Below are 15,402 nucleotides of genomic sequence, written 5' to 3'. Positions count from 1 at the left end.
TTTTACTAAAATGGCATGTAAAGCCTACATCTGTATCAGTATGACAAACAGTAGTTGTAAAAAAAAAAATCAATCCTTTAGTTTGTTTTTAAAGAGAAAAAAAAGAGAAAATTATTAGTCTGGTTTAAAAAAAAAAAAAGAAAAGCCAAGTGCAAAGAAGTCTTGATAAAACAAAGTAATTAAGAAAGTCTGAACATGTTAAAGAACTTGAGCTAGTAGCAATAGGTACATCACAAAGTGTCCCTCATACTACAATTTGCTCAAAGGGGCCTTAAATGGGCGAACTTCTGCTGGTACACCAGTCTGGCCTGAACAATCAGAGGCCACAACTCTTTAAAATGATGGCATGTAATGAAAGAAATACAATTAATTTAATGCCTTTCCCGCAAAAAGGTGCACATTAACTATAGCTGAAATGTAATATTCCTTAGCATAGTTATTCAGCATACAGCAAAGTTTGGAGAAAGGGCAGTATGGGTCCATAACTCCTCTAAATGATAATGTGGAATACTTGATATTAAACTCATTCAAGACTTCAACTTTATGAAGCTACATGCCAAATTTGACTGAAATGCAAAATAACTGCTGTAACTTGCAATTAATCCACCAAATGACGTTCAGTTATATCCAAGGGTTGCAGATTTGTGCTGATTACATGACACATTGCATTTCAAACTGCGAGGTCAACTATCAAGGGAAATAATCCTATCAAAATGGACCTGAGACAAAAATCCATGAAAGGTAAATCTAGGGTTATGTGACAATATATGCATACATTTTTGCATCAGAGTATTAACAGTTTCTGAGTTATGCTGGTTATAAGGACCTGTTCCAGTGGAAATGTAATAGAAAAGGGGCATTGACTCTATCCAAACAGGACCTGAAAAGGTGAAATCTTTAAAAGGCACAACAAGTAACAGGCAATTCAAATATCAAAATGGCATCTAATTTAAGAGAAAATGTATACATCAAATTGCATCAGAATACATATGGTTCCCGAGATATGCTGGTTGACATTGATCGAAGAGGGCAATAACCATGTACAAACTTGACCTGAAGATATGAAACCTTTAAAAAGCGTGTTTAGATTACAGCAATAACCACACTACACTAGCAAATGGCAAAGGTATGCTAGTTACAAGAAGTGTGAATGGATGGACAGTAATTGCATCCTATGCTTTTTTTCATGGAGCTAGGTTGTTTTCCAGGGACAGCCATTTTGAATTTCATTCTTAAAAATGAACGTATCATGTGATGAATTATTACATAATGGCATGTATGAAAACTAAAGTACTGATTCATTAAAAAAAAGAGACCAGAGCATTTGCTTTGTTGTGCAAGAACTGTGTAATTGGTTTAACCATCAACCCACCTCACCCCCAAAAGGTGGTAATCAATCTACATTGTACACTGAAGATCAAAGTGGTTTTTTTTTTCTTTTCTCACTTGATGGAAAAGACATGTTGCCAAGCCAGAGATAAATGGATAGATAAGGAAATTACTCTAGGGCTCTTGCTCTTAAATTGAAAATACTAATGAACTGTGAAATATGATGGTTAATATCATTATATGGAAAGATAACATTACAAAGGAGAAGCAATTTTCTTCAAACTACTGGGTTCTTTAAAAGTTTTCTTGAATAAAAACACAAACCTGTACCTTTCTATTGTTAAATCCAGCATTGCTAACCCTGGAGCCACTGTGGCTCCCTGTATCAAGTACACTGCAAAATCTGCGAGGTAATAAAGTTCTATGAAATTTCAGATTTTTTCAATCAGTGCTGCCTTTAAAATACAGTAGTACTAATAGCGTTTAAGCCTTAAAATTTATTCAGACTAATCTGATAAATAACAGCAGGCTTCTCCTACTCTGGGGAATCAAATGTTTTTTCACGCTGAGGAATTAAGTTTTAAGCACAAAGCTAGTGAATTATAACCCATTTTTTTCAACATGGGTTGGGAATTTAACATGTTTTATCTTTAATAACTTCTCTTACACTGTCTGATGAAACCTATGTAATCTGGAAATGTTATTCCCACTATGTTTGACCAGATTAAAACAGAATCAGAATCAACTCATTTGTGCTTATAATAGAGGAATTTGGTTCTAATGATTTTTATTCAAATCTTGAAGTTGTTGGGTTAATGTAGTTTAAAACTTAAGCCTAGATAAAATTTCCAGCTGATATGGGAACAGATATTTTTTATTCTTGATTAAATGCTATTTTTGTATTTCCCTGTACTTTGGAAGAAAAGGAACATTATACAACTTCTTGGTACAAACCATCAAGTTGGGGTCTCCCTACCACCATCATTAGGGGGTTCTTGGGCTCCCTCAATATTAAGGACACTGAATTACAGTGTATATTGGAGACTGGAGATGGGAAAATACACCTCACTGTTAAAATTTATATGAGGGAACAAACAGAGGTTAGCAAATCTGTTCATTTTTAGCATCTCTTGATACAATTCGACTGACATATGACATTTCTTTAATGGAACCAGTTTTTAAATTCAAAACATTTACCTATCTTTGAAAGAATGCTGATGATGATAAGAACTGAACAATGAAGGAAAAAAAATAATATTAAAAAATCAAAGTTAAAATCTAATAATGTAGCCCATAAACCTGGAGAAAAATCACTCTGAAATAAAAATGGAATCAATGCACAAATGAAATCAATTAATTCACTGCTTACATTTACATTCTAGAATTTGACAAGAATATCAAAATACCCATAATCCCAAACATAGAAGGCCAGTTAAACAAGCTTCAAATAATATGTTCAATGCAAGTTGCTCTATAAAATAATCTTAACGTGAACATTCAAGAAACAAACTAAGATGGTAAAAGAAATTAAGAAATTGATCTGAGCAAAATGAATTTAAGGAATGGAATTAGTATTGATTAAGATTATGTACACGTACATCTAATGGAAGCATAACAAGGTACAGTGGGTACATACCTTAATGGTTTTATTCTGTAACCGTAGACCATTAAGTGTAGCGATGGCCTTGTCGGCATCATGTGGATGCTTGTAGTTGACAAAGCCATAGCCAAGGCTTTGACCTGAAATTGTCGAGGCAGATACTGTAAATTACAAAATTGAAAAAAATTTACAACAAAATTTATTCATGCAGTGGTATCAGTAATTTAATATGCATATTGCAATTGAGCCAACTTAGTGTTACACATATGCTACATTTATTGAACTCACCAAAATTCACTAAAGCATTTTTTTTTAATGCTGTGAAAAGTAATAACAGAATATTAATAGGAATAATAAGTTATTATCATGTTTAATTATTAATTGTTACTACCAGTGCTCAACATAGAACTTTCTCACAGAAGGGTAGTGCAAGAGAGGCAAGTCAACAAATAGTCAATAATGGTTCCTTTATCAGTTTTGATCAGAAGTAAAAATATTGGGTATTTTACTCTCTAGTAATAAGAAATTGGGTTTTAAAAAAAAGGTATATGGGGTATTTTGTGAACTCCACAAAATGAACTCTGAGATGGAGCCCAATTCATAAAGAAATGTTTATCTTGCCTTCATGAATGTATTGAACAACTTGGTGACCATGGTTCAGGGTGTCTCATAGTACGGCTCTGTCTGAGTACACGTTCTCTCATGTATTAATATTGCTGCTGTGGGCTTAATGCCATTTTTCAACACTAGATAGACTATACATGGCAGCCAGAATAACTGGTTGAGGAACAACCCATACAATGTCTTGAAGAACCACCCATCAAAAGAAAGTTACTGGCAATCTTTCTCACATACCCCTGACTCAAATCCACATGCACAGAGGCAAGAAGGCAGTGATCAGTAAAGGCGAGAGCTTAAGGCCATCAGCTACCTGGGGTATCTCTCAAATAGTACAACTCCAAACAAATCATATGCACATGGTCTTGTTTCTGCATTGATTTTGCTGGTATTAATTATTGGATATATTATGCCCATAAAATAGGAGCTAAGTGACTTTTCCATGGACACACCAAGGCAACTGACTTTAGTAGATATCTAACCCACAACCCTTGGATTACAAAATATGCCCATAAAATAGGAGCTAAGTGACTTTTCCATGGACACACCAAGGCAACTGACTTTAGTAGATATCTAACCCACAACCCTTGGATTACAAAACAGATGCTCTACCAACTAAGCTAATACATTATGCCTTGCAAATGACTAAATTTGAAAACTGAGAACATCCGGATTAATTTTAAAAACTACTCGACTAGTTCCTTGTTCACCTATAGGAGTACCTTTCTTTCTTTTGTATATGTTAGGGATGTGGCTATTTAACTGAAAGGGTGGCAAAACCAAGAGTTTTTCTGCAAATAGTATTTTTCCCTCTTTTATCGCAATATTTTCAGTTCTTTTTGCATTATATGTAAAAGCACAAGCATAAATTTTAAAGTTATTTGGGGGCTAGATTAAGGTCATTGTACACACTAGGCACTTCCATTTCCTAGGCCTTTTCGTGGATGCATTTCTGAAATGACTTTTACCTCTTTGTGTATATACTTTTCAGTAATATGACCATTAACATAAAGAGATCTTTGCTACAGTTTACATCATACAAAGGCAATTAAAAGAATTCTTAAAACAAATTTGCATGGGCCCTAGGCACAGTGCCTACTGGATATTACAGTCCTGTGGCCCCACCCCTTGGAAAATAAATGGTTGGATCCTTGTATGGAAATCAACTAGTCAAGTCTGGGAGTGTTTGGTAATTTTGTAGTTAAAAATCAGTGTCTTAGCCATTCATGTACCTTTACTAGACACAATGTAACAGATGTCCCCTGCCAATCATCTGCCAAGACAGAAATCTACACGAGACACTGAGTTGGCACTTCTAAATTTAGTTACATTTCAAGGAGAAACTACCCTACAACTTGAGGTCAAGAAGTGCAGGGTGTCATCTGGGGTAACAGGTGTTATAATTTGTTGCAAATACTTTGTTCAACTTTTTTTTTAGCCAAACTGTAGAGGATAAACTTGGAGGAGCATGAGGTTTAAACAGCTGAAAGAAAAGTGAAATTTTGGAGCCATGATGTCTTTGATTCAGTGATACCATGCAAAGAAAAAATAAACTATTAACTAAAGTTTTGAAGAAAAAAAAAGATGTAATATCAGAAAAGGTCTCGTGTAAAACATAAATATAACATTATCAGTGATTTTTTTTTTTAAATGGGAGTGGGTCTGGGTTCATTATTTTGGAGAAAGTCTTAACTGGAAGAAATTTCATGAATAAACTGTTGAATTAGGAAGTCAGCATACTTTTAAAATATTTTAAATTGTAGTCAACACCCATTTACAATGGCACTGGGGTCTATTTTCAGTCACAGAGGACCGCTTGAAAAATTCGTAATCAACTTACCTGTTGGCTTATCCCTAATGAGTTTGCAGCTTTCTACCTCTCCTATACTAGCAAACAATGCTTTAATCTCATCCTGTGTCATGGTTTGTGGAAGGTAGTTGACAATGAGATTGGTTTTACTGGTTTCCACATCAGTCTGCGATGCAGTAGATGATGGTGATGTGGTACCCCCATTTTGCAGCTGCAGTACCGACGGATCCATAGGGGTCAACTCTATGGGTTGTGTGATCTGAAACAAGAGTGCTAGACCCATTATAATGCTAATGTAAGTCCCCACAGGGACAGAGGTTTGAAGAAGTAGCAAGATTCCAACAGGGATTGAAGTCTGAGGAAGTAACAAGATCCCAACAGGGACTTGGGTTTGAGGATGCAGCAAGTCCCAGCAATGACATGTTTAAGTAAGTAGAAAGATCCCAACAGGGACTGAGATTTGAGGAAGTAGCAAGATCCCAACAGGGCTGAAGTTTGGTGAAGTAGAGACAATTGCATTCTAGATACACAAGGATTATGATTTACTGCGGGTTTTTTTTAAATATAAAAAAAATGTATTCAAAACAAAAACTTAGCATGAAAAGAAGAAAAAAGCCAACCTAAAAAGTGCTTATAAAATGAGCACATGAGAGCTCTATCTGCCCCCCTCCCATGTCCACAAACATTTCTTTGTGAAAAGTCTTGTACAGATTCACGTTATAACAGCAACTTCCTTTTACACCAGCTATATGCTCCTCAATTTTCATCTGTCTATTAGAAAGTCCCAACTTCAGTTTAAACATGTCTTCAAAAACAATGTATAGTATCTCACCCCACCTACCTTCTTCAGAAGCAGCTGGCCACTAAGTTTGCATTTTAAGTTTTCAGTACCGATGCAAATATTTGCAATTTACTTGATGCACCTCAACCTAGCTGCTCTCCATTATGAGTAATGCATGCTGATAAAACACTGAGGTTACGTTGGTTTCGCTATTTTCACTCCAACTCTGTCCTCTATACTTCCATTACCTGTAGAATTTATCAGTACTTTATAATATTTCAGGCAAAAACAGTCAACTTTCAACCAACAAAAAGGTGCATGATTGTTGTTTTCTGGGGAATACAAGACATCCTGTACAGTTTTAACTTTTACTGATGTCAATGGGAAGTTGTATAAGAACCATGATCATTTAATAACCAAGAGCTATTATTGATGGGTACATTGCAAGTGTCCCACTTATCATAGTTAAGAAAAGATGGGCATTCAGGGATCATGATTCCCCCAAGGAGGAGGAATGCATGAAATGCAACACCTTCAAGGTCTTGTTGAGTCAAGCATCATTGATGAAGCTGATTGGCAAGAGCCGACAAGACACAGGTCTATGAATTAATGTTCATGTTAAGCTGCATGGACTACAAGTACTAATTATATCATGAACATTTGAAACTGACAGACAAGGGCAATAACCCTGTCAAATTTGATCAGAATATGCCAAATGGTTCTTGATTCAGGCTGTAAAGGCAAATCATGTCCAATATGGTACATAATGGTTCTTGATTCAGGCTGTAAAGGCAAATCATGTCCAATACGGTGCATAATGGTTCTTGATTCAGGCTGTAAAGGCAAATCATGTCCAATACGGTGCATAATGGTTCTTGATTCAGGCTGTAAAGGCAAATCATGTCCGATACGGTACATAATGGTTCTTGATTCAGGCTGTAAAGGCAAATCATGTCCAATATGGTACATAATGGTTCTTGATTCAGGCTGTAAAGGCAAATCATGTCCAATATGGTACATAATGGTTCTTGATTCAGGCTGTAAAGGCAAATCATGTCCAATACGGTGCATAATGCTGCCAAAAAAGAGGTGGATTAAACTCAACCCTTTAAAGACATGTTATTGTATAAAACAGTTTTCATACCATACTGCATCAAAATATCTTGAGCAACTCTTGATCTATGCCAGTTACAAGCAACATCTAATACAAAAATTCAAAGTTAATTGACAAGGGTCATAACTCTATCCAAAATGAAGATGACAAGATAAGACCCATAAATGGCACATCTAGTTCTCTGAGACAATGTTCAAACCAAACTGTATCATGTTGATTGGCTCTTGCTGGTTACAAGCAACAATGCATGTAAATTTATTAAGTTAACCACTTAGGATTGAACTCTGTCCAAAATGGTGAGGACGAGACAAAACTCATAAAAAATACATATAGGACTATGAGACAATGTTTAAACCAAATTCCATCTGAATGGCATGGACAAGATGAAAACCCATAAATGCCTCTATGAAACAATATTCAAAAGAATTCCATCATATTATGTTCAAAGATTTTTAGATGTGCCAGTTTCAAGTAACATTCTATGTAAAATGTCAACTGTCAAGGGCCATAGCTCTATCCGAAAATAGAGCTATTAGGCTACATCTATAACAGGCACATAAAGGTTTACGAAAAAATGTACAAATCAAATTACATCAAAACATGTCTTAAGTTTCCTGAGCTATGTAGGCTACAAGGTTCTGATGGTCATTTTATAGAATTCAAGCCAATATTTTAAATCGATCATGACCACTCCCAGTGGCCTTGTGGTTAGAGCTTCCACGTCAGATGAGGAGGTTGCAGGTTCGAACCCAGGCAGAATCATAACAAAATCTTTTAAAAATGGTACTAACAGCTGCCTTGCTAGGCACTCAGCATTAAAAGGTTAGAATAAGGGCTGGTCAACCTGATGTCAGGATATGACTGGGTAGAACATCATGCTATATGTCTGCGGCATGATGCCTCAGTGCTAGATATCACATTGAACATGCCCAAAATATTACCTGAATCCACGAAAACTGCATTGTCCTTTCAAGCCCTATTCTCTTTCTTCAGACAATTTTTCACACTTTGTAAAGAGTGTGTTGGTTTTAACAGCACATTTAACACATGAGCTATGTCACGCTGAGGAAATGGGAGTTTTAAGTGCCTTTTGCACAGACACATAAAAGGAGCTGACCAATGGGTGGCCTTGGTGCATAATTGACCTGTGACCCTTGGATTTTGAGGCAGATGCTCTACCAATTGAGCTAACACAGCTCCCAAAATGATGCAGAGAATCGCCCTCCCATTTTCAATTCTAGAAATGATGTTAAATTGATTGAAAAAGGGCAATAACTCCTTCAAAACTGGACCACAGATGATGAAGCCTTTTTAATAGGCACAACTAAGTGTCATAGGCATTTCACATGCCATATCACAGTATTCATTCAAACCCTAATGCTAGCATCTCAAACACAAACCACCCCGAGGGCCACACCACCTATGTTATCTCTTATGATGCCAATCATTTTGTGGGCTACAAGATACAGCCACGTGTTTGAGAGCCCTGCCCTAATGCATGCATACCATTGATAATGTGCAAGCAGATACGAGTGTATGCAGATTGTTATTGTACAAATCCGACAGGTCATACAAGAGTTCTGTACCGATTTGCTTAGAATTTGATTACACATATTTGTAAATTGTGATTATTCACTTTATTTCAATCCTCATACAACCATATTCTTTGGGAGGTCATTACATACATGCCCCAATGTAATATAGATGGCAAAGTCAATGTTAAAGTACTTGACATTTCAGGATAAGGTCAACCTAAAGATGTAAATGATGTTCACTGACATCACAATACAAGCTGCACTGTTGGGGAAAAGCCTTTATTTATTAGGATTTTCTTGACCCAGTTTAATACCTGACCATCATTCTAAAAGTCCACAGTGATCAATAAATTTCATCTGGAATATTTTTTCCAACAGTTCAAGTGCAGAGCATCCAATAACCACTTTCAACAGACTTAAGCATGAAACTTCTGAACAAAAATTATTATTTGAGTAAATGCACCTACAGGTACATGACAATGCTGATATACACCCTTGGGAGCAATAAGTAGATCAAACAACGCAGACCCTGATCTGCTGGTGCATTATTCAACAGTAGATCGAGATATACATTGTCTGTGGTTGGATCTGACCTGTGAGTATATACCATACATTTATACCAAACAGAAGAAGTAAAACACTTGATGGACACAACATGCTTTGAACAAATTTATTTTGATGATTATGAATTTTTGTGTAGATCTGCAAAAGATGACATTTTTTAATGCATTTTTTCAAACTGAAAAATGATTCATTTTATGAAGCATAAATCTTCTAGCAAGAAAGGACCAATTAGATCGAAGACTAACTAATCATGTAGCACAAATCAGCCTAATGATAAAATACAATATACTTTGGCCATGAAATCTGGGTCAAGGGGATGCTTTATATAGTCATCCATATTTTTAACATATCATTATCTCTGTTTAATATTAAAGACCGCTACTCGTCGCTGCCTCACATGTATAAATTTGAGAGGCCCTCAAGCTAGAACGTTATTAGTAAAATCTCAGCAAAATCTGTCGTTTTTGTGGGTGAGGGGAATGGGTATAAATTATTCACATCTTTTCCATCTTTACTAACAGTAGTCATATTAGATGATGGACTGGCATCATTTGAATAAAAAAGCCCTTCATGTCAGTATGATTTCTGCAAAACTGTCAGTTTCTGAAAAGTAGTTTTTGAAAACACACACACACACACACATATATATATATATATATATATATATATAGATAGATAGATCAATAGCAAAAAGCAAGTGAAACATTGGCCCAATTGGATCCATACATGTGATTCTGCCAGCAGTAAGACAAAATACTATTTTCAAGGCGTCTTCCAGTGCTTTATAGCTGAAATGTATTGTTTTGAAAACTGAAGTTTATTTTATTTTAAAGTTTTGGCTTACTTTTCACATTACTAAATCACAACCAGTCTAACAAACTATTCCACTAGTGCAATGACACTTGCCAACTAACTGATTAAGACTGACATGTGAACAAGAAGATGTAAATTGATTACTTTATTGTTGTAATTTGGGTAGTACAAGGTCATTATAAGTAATAAAGATATCAACAATGGCCCCTGATGGCTTGTGAGTCTTTGATGAAAAATCTGCTGGCCTTTGGTGGAAGTGAGATACAAAGATGTGAGTGACCAAAAATGATTTAGGCAAAAACACTTTAACATGTTCATGTTTTGTCTAGTTTAACTGTGTTTTTTCATGACATTTTAAAAAGTATATTTAAGGGCAGCTCTTGTGTTTAAAAAAAATCAATTCATGTCAAAATGCCAAATTTATGCCTCCTCCCAATTCTAAACTATTCCCACCAATATATAATTTCTAACCTGATTTTCACCAGGAGGTCCTTAACACCGTCAACTTATCTGTGTTTCAAAGTAAATGTAAACCCTCAATGTAATAAGCAGATGGACTGCTCACTGTCTTTTTCTGGTTTCTATAATAGTCTATATCAGCAAAAACTGTCATCTACACCCAATATTTGCAATGTCTAGTTTTAATATCTCTAAAGAAATTGAACAAATAAAAAGGAAAAGCTCTTGTACACATTCACAGAAACGTAACTTCAAAATGTACAGAATTATGGAGATGAATAAAGACAGTGCACTACATCACATCTTTAGCTTGAAAATAAAGACCCGTCCATGCAAATATGACCATATTACAAAAGAAACGCATTTGAAACGTCAACAAGCCAACAGTGTTTGGGAACCCACAGCAACAATCAAGTTAGAAATTATAAATTGATAAATGAAATGATCAAAGTTTGTGCATTTTTTATATCTTTGAAGCCATATGCTTCCAAAATTTGTAGGGGTTTACAAACAATAATGGGAAATTATGTGAGTATTGTAAGAAACATTTAATAAAAATTGCTTTCAGAGTTCAAGTGGATGCAGAGGTCCAGAGTTGATATCATGTGGTTTCATGCAAAGTGGCTACATCGGAAAAGAAATTATATCATCAGGCAACAGCGTAGGAACAATGATTCTTCTGTAACAAACGCACCCACTTTGAAAGTCTTGTGTGACACTGAATCAAAAGTACTGTCATTGCCACATTCTAATGCTGACAGAATCGGGATATTCTTTTTTCTTTGATAAATAGTGATTCATGTCAAAATCCTGATAGACAACCACCTAGAGCCTGCTAAGTGTGCAACTTAATAATTACAATCATTGTCATCTGTGGTCACCTGCGTGAATTTGTGAAGGAAACAAAAAATGCTTGTGGATTTCATTTACAAAATCTTAGGAGTGAACTATCAGGTCTAGAACTCTTTCTTTTAATTCAACTGGCAATACCCTGACTCCGATGAATTAATTATCGTAACATTTGCCATCAGAATCTGCTTTATCTTTAAAGCTAACACTTTTGCTGCAATACTGAAGATAATACATTTTATGGCAAAAGAGACGCTTGTTTTGTTTGCACTCTCCCAACTGATAAAATATGTCGGTAAAAAATCCCACTTACTCAGAAGCTAGTCTACTGATTTCAACAGACATGATGTCCTGGTCCTGTCACATGTATGAAAATCTGACCAAGTTCCTTTACAAATGGTGAATATGATTGGCCTCATATCTCTAAATCTGATCTTGTCACTTTATAAAATGTGACGGGGGCCATTGGCCCCATGTTGCTAAATCCTGTTAGGAGTCCTGCTGGATGATGATAAACTGATACATTCTGAACAAAACTGAACCCCTTGGATGCCAGATACTTCCCTGTAAAATGTTAAACCATGCGTAAATTGGTCAAACAGTTTTTATTAAATAGTTGCAAATAATAACAATGAATGGGAGACACATGGGACAAGTCACTACCTGACTATTATTGGGTTCTTTATAAAAAAACCAGAACATTTCCTTTAATATTCTATTTTCTGGCACTGAATATTAAATATCTCTTTAATATCTCTACAAGTACTATGATATTTTTGTTAAAGAACCTCATTTGAAATATGCTTTCAGTAAGTTATGCTCTTATCTTTTTAGCTACGATGCTGCTTTTTGAATACAAAATATGAAGCATAACAATATGAAATTCAAGATCAGTCTTTATTTGATATGCAGTCCACTTAAAATAGGGCAGTTCATGTTCAGCCTGAATTTTTCACATTCCAAATGATTTACACCAGGATAAGGAAAAACCTGCATCAAGTGTGTATCACCATGGTAACCAAGTGATAATTGGTAGATGAAAACTAATAGCTAGAAGTAATGATTGTGTGATGAATTCTTAATGCACTTAGCAGTAACAGAAACTGCCAGCATTGTATATGCAGGGGGTATGATTAATAACGGAGGGGGTGTTTAGCTTGTCTGACTTGCATGTAGAATAATAAAATGTATGAAATCTCTCTGGAAAACCTTTCAATTTGTTACTACATGTACTTGCAAACTGGAATTTATACCATATTCATTATACTGTGATTTCAAATGAGCCCAGAATTTATACCACATTCATTATACTGTGATTTCAAATGTGCACTGAATTTATACCACATTCATTATACCATGATTTCAAATGAGCACAGAATTTATATCACATTCATTATACCATGATTTCAAATGAGCACAGAATTTATATCACATTCATTATACTGTGATTTCAAATGAGCACAGAATTTATACCACATTCATTATACCACGATTTCAAATGAGCACAGAATTTATATCACATTCATCATACTGTGATTTCAAATAAGCACAGAATTTATATCACATTCATTATACCATGATTTCAAATGAGCACATAATTTATACCACATTCATTATACTGTGATTTCAAATGAGCACAGCAGATCATGTGCACTACATTCTAACAGTCTGACCATTACATTTTGAGGTGGGGCAATGAAATGATTCTTGTTCTGATTGCTAGAGGGTGGAATCTATTATATCCATGATATTAATTGAAACAAATGTTCTGAGGTAAAAGAAACAAATATCCGAGCTTGAGAGAAAATGTTCGGCTGCCTTCCCCCAATTAAATGGTCAGTCGATAGCTGCTGGTAGTACATAGATTACTTTAAAATGGATGCTATCATATACAAATATTTAAGTCCAAAATAATGTTATTTTGAAGAAAAAAAACTATAAATATATCATAAAGCACCTGCACTAACATCTTCCCAGAGTGGGAATGGTCATCAATTTGATCATGGTAGTCACTGCTGTTATGGGTAAGTTCAACTGTACAAGATGCCTGTCTAAGGAGTCAATTCCAAAGTGAGTTTGAATGCTTTGGACTTGGTCCATTTGAGATTGTTTGTTCTATATTTTTTTAAATTAAATAAGTTTATTTGTTAAAAAAAATTTTAAAAAAAATATAACATAATCAAGGTACTCTCAACAGCTGAAATTCATTGTAATGTAGTTTTTCCTTAGCTCATTAGAAGACAAATAACTAAAAGGCACGGTGCAATGACCAAAATGGTATGATGCATTTTAAACGCCAGACTGCATTTTTCTTCAGCAAATTCATTTATTGTTAATTCCAAAACTGACTGATGAAATACTGTTTCCAGCAATCCAGGAAATTAATTTTGATCAAGTCATGAAAATCATTACATAAAACTGGAAGATCTGGGTTTATTCTAGTTTACTTAAAGTTTCATACCAATGAAGACAGTGATCTGTCAGAACATTATAGGATTACAAATCTGGGTATACTCTTCTCAGCGGGATGTAATAATACAACAGGTCATTAGTCTAAGTACATTAAATGCCATATGTACTCGTGTCAGATCCTACTGCAAATATCATAAACCCAGGACCTATGGCTGCATTATGCAAATGGCTCATTGTTGTTTGTTATGAGTAACCTGCAGGTCCAGCAACAAAGACATGATCTGTCAGTGCAGTGTTTGATGGCAGATCATCATCTATGTTATCTGAGGTATACTTGACTTGAACACAGGTGTGTATATATATATATATATATATATATATATATATATATATATATATATATATGTACACACACACACACATACACATACAGCATTTAATCCATAACTACAACACAATAGGAAAAATAAGACATAATTATCAAAACATGGTGCTGACAATTTCTTTTTCCTTTACTCCAAGGCTATATAACTGAAACAGTGCTATCAAAAGAGTAGACAATTGCTACTGCAGTACAATGTAGTATCCATGTTGGTCATTACTGAGTAATTAATCTTTAAATTGTTTGTTCAATGGAACCTGAATAAACTGGCCAAGACTGAGTTAAGGGACCATGAAGTTGTTTTGAAATTAAACCTGGTTATCACTTTCCAGTAGCCAAACAGAAAAGAATAAATGATACACACACAAAGAGGTCATTGTGGGCAGCAAGGCCAGTAATGTCAGGGAGCAGATTTTGAAGACAGACAAACGAAGTTGAAACTCTCCCTCCTTAACAACACTCATTAATCAGGTTTGACACAATTATAGTGTTCATTAAATAAATGGTGCTGAAAAAGTGACTGTCAACCAGAGAATCTTAACATTTTGCTGGCAAGCAGTACTTTGTATGTGACCTGCACACAATTGTGAATGAGCACCAAAAAAAAAAGGAGTCTCAAATCTTGTGCAATTTTACAATTTTAATATTTTAAGTCAATCAAACATTTTTTGATTTTTCCAGCGTTTAAATATTGATCATACTACAAAGTTTACGCATTAAAATTTAAAATAATTTAAGAAATGGTGGATATAAGAGATCTGGACTTAAAAACATGGAGTAACAAGAAGAAAAAATCTTTGGCTCTGATGTGCAGTGTACATGAATACAAAAGCGAATCATGCATGACAAACCAGAGTCGGTTATACACAGCACCATCTGGAGTGGTGGGAACAAAAGGGGAGCCAGAAAATGATATTACATCGCCTCGATCGATACTGGGATAATGTAGACACACAAATCAATAATGTAAATGAGAATTTGACGAACACAGAATTAGAGAACAACGCGTACATTAACAGTTCCAACCAATATTAAGATCGATAGTTTTTCCTTCAAATATTTCAGCTACATTAAGGCTGGTCTTTGTCATAATTTCAGTTTTCCTTTGTTGAGTTTATTTATATATAAAAAAGAAC

General features: G+C 35.0%; 1 protein-coding gene across 5 annotated transcripts in view; it reads right to left on the bottom strand.

Moving 5' to 3' along the window:
* Positions 1-15,402, bottom strand: part of LOC149807708 (ELAV-like protein 3) — a 52,089-nt gene that overhangs the window by 29,371 nt on the left and 7,316 nt on the right. For 3 of the 5 annotated variants that reach the window (XM_089969611.1, XM_089969589.1, XM_089969583.1), the window contains exons 2-3: positions 5,388-5,616; positions 2,966-3,090 (exon numbers count right to left, since the gene is read on the bottom strand). In XM_089969611.1, the coding sequence (XP_089825737.1) occupies positions 2,966-3,090; positions 5,388-5,589 (327 nt within the window). In that variant the 5' untranslated portion in view covers positions 5,590-5,616. The remainder of the gene's footprint in view (positions 1-2,965; positions 3,091-5,387; positions 5,617-15,402) is intronic. The other 2 variants (XM_089969601.1, XM_089969595.1) reach the window with 1 other exon arrangement.

This window comes from Sinohyriopsis cumingii, chromosome 1 (genome assembly GCF_028554795.1).
Source record: "Sinohyriopsis cumingii isolate HCF-2022 chromosome 1, ASM2855479v2, whole genome shotgun sequence".
Taxonomy (NCBI): domain Eukaryota; kingdom Metazoa; phylum Mollusca; class Bivalvia; order Unionida; family Unionidae; genus Sinohyriopsis; species Sinohyriopsis cumingii.
Note: the sequence above shows the minus strand (reverse complement) of the source record. Positions and strands in the feature narration are given on the sequence as shown.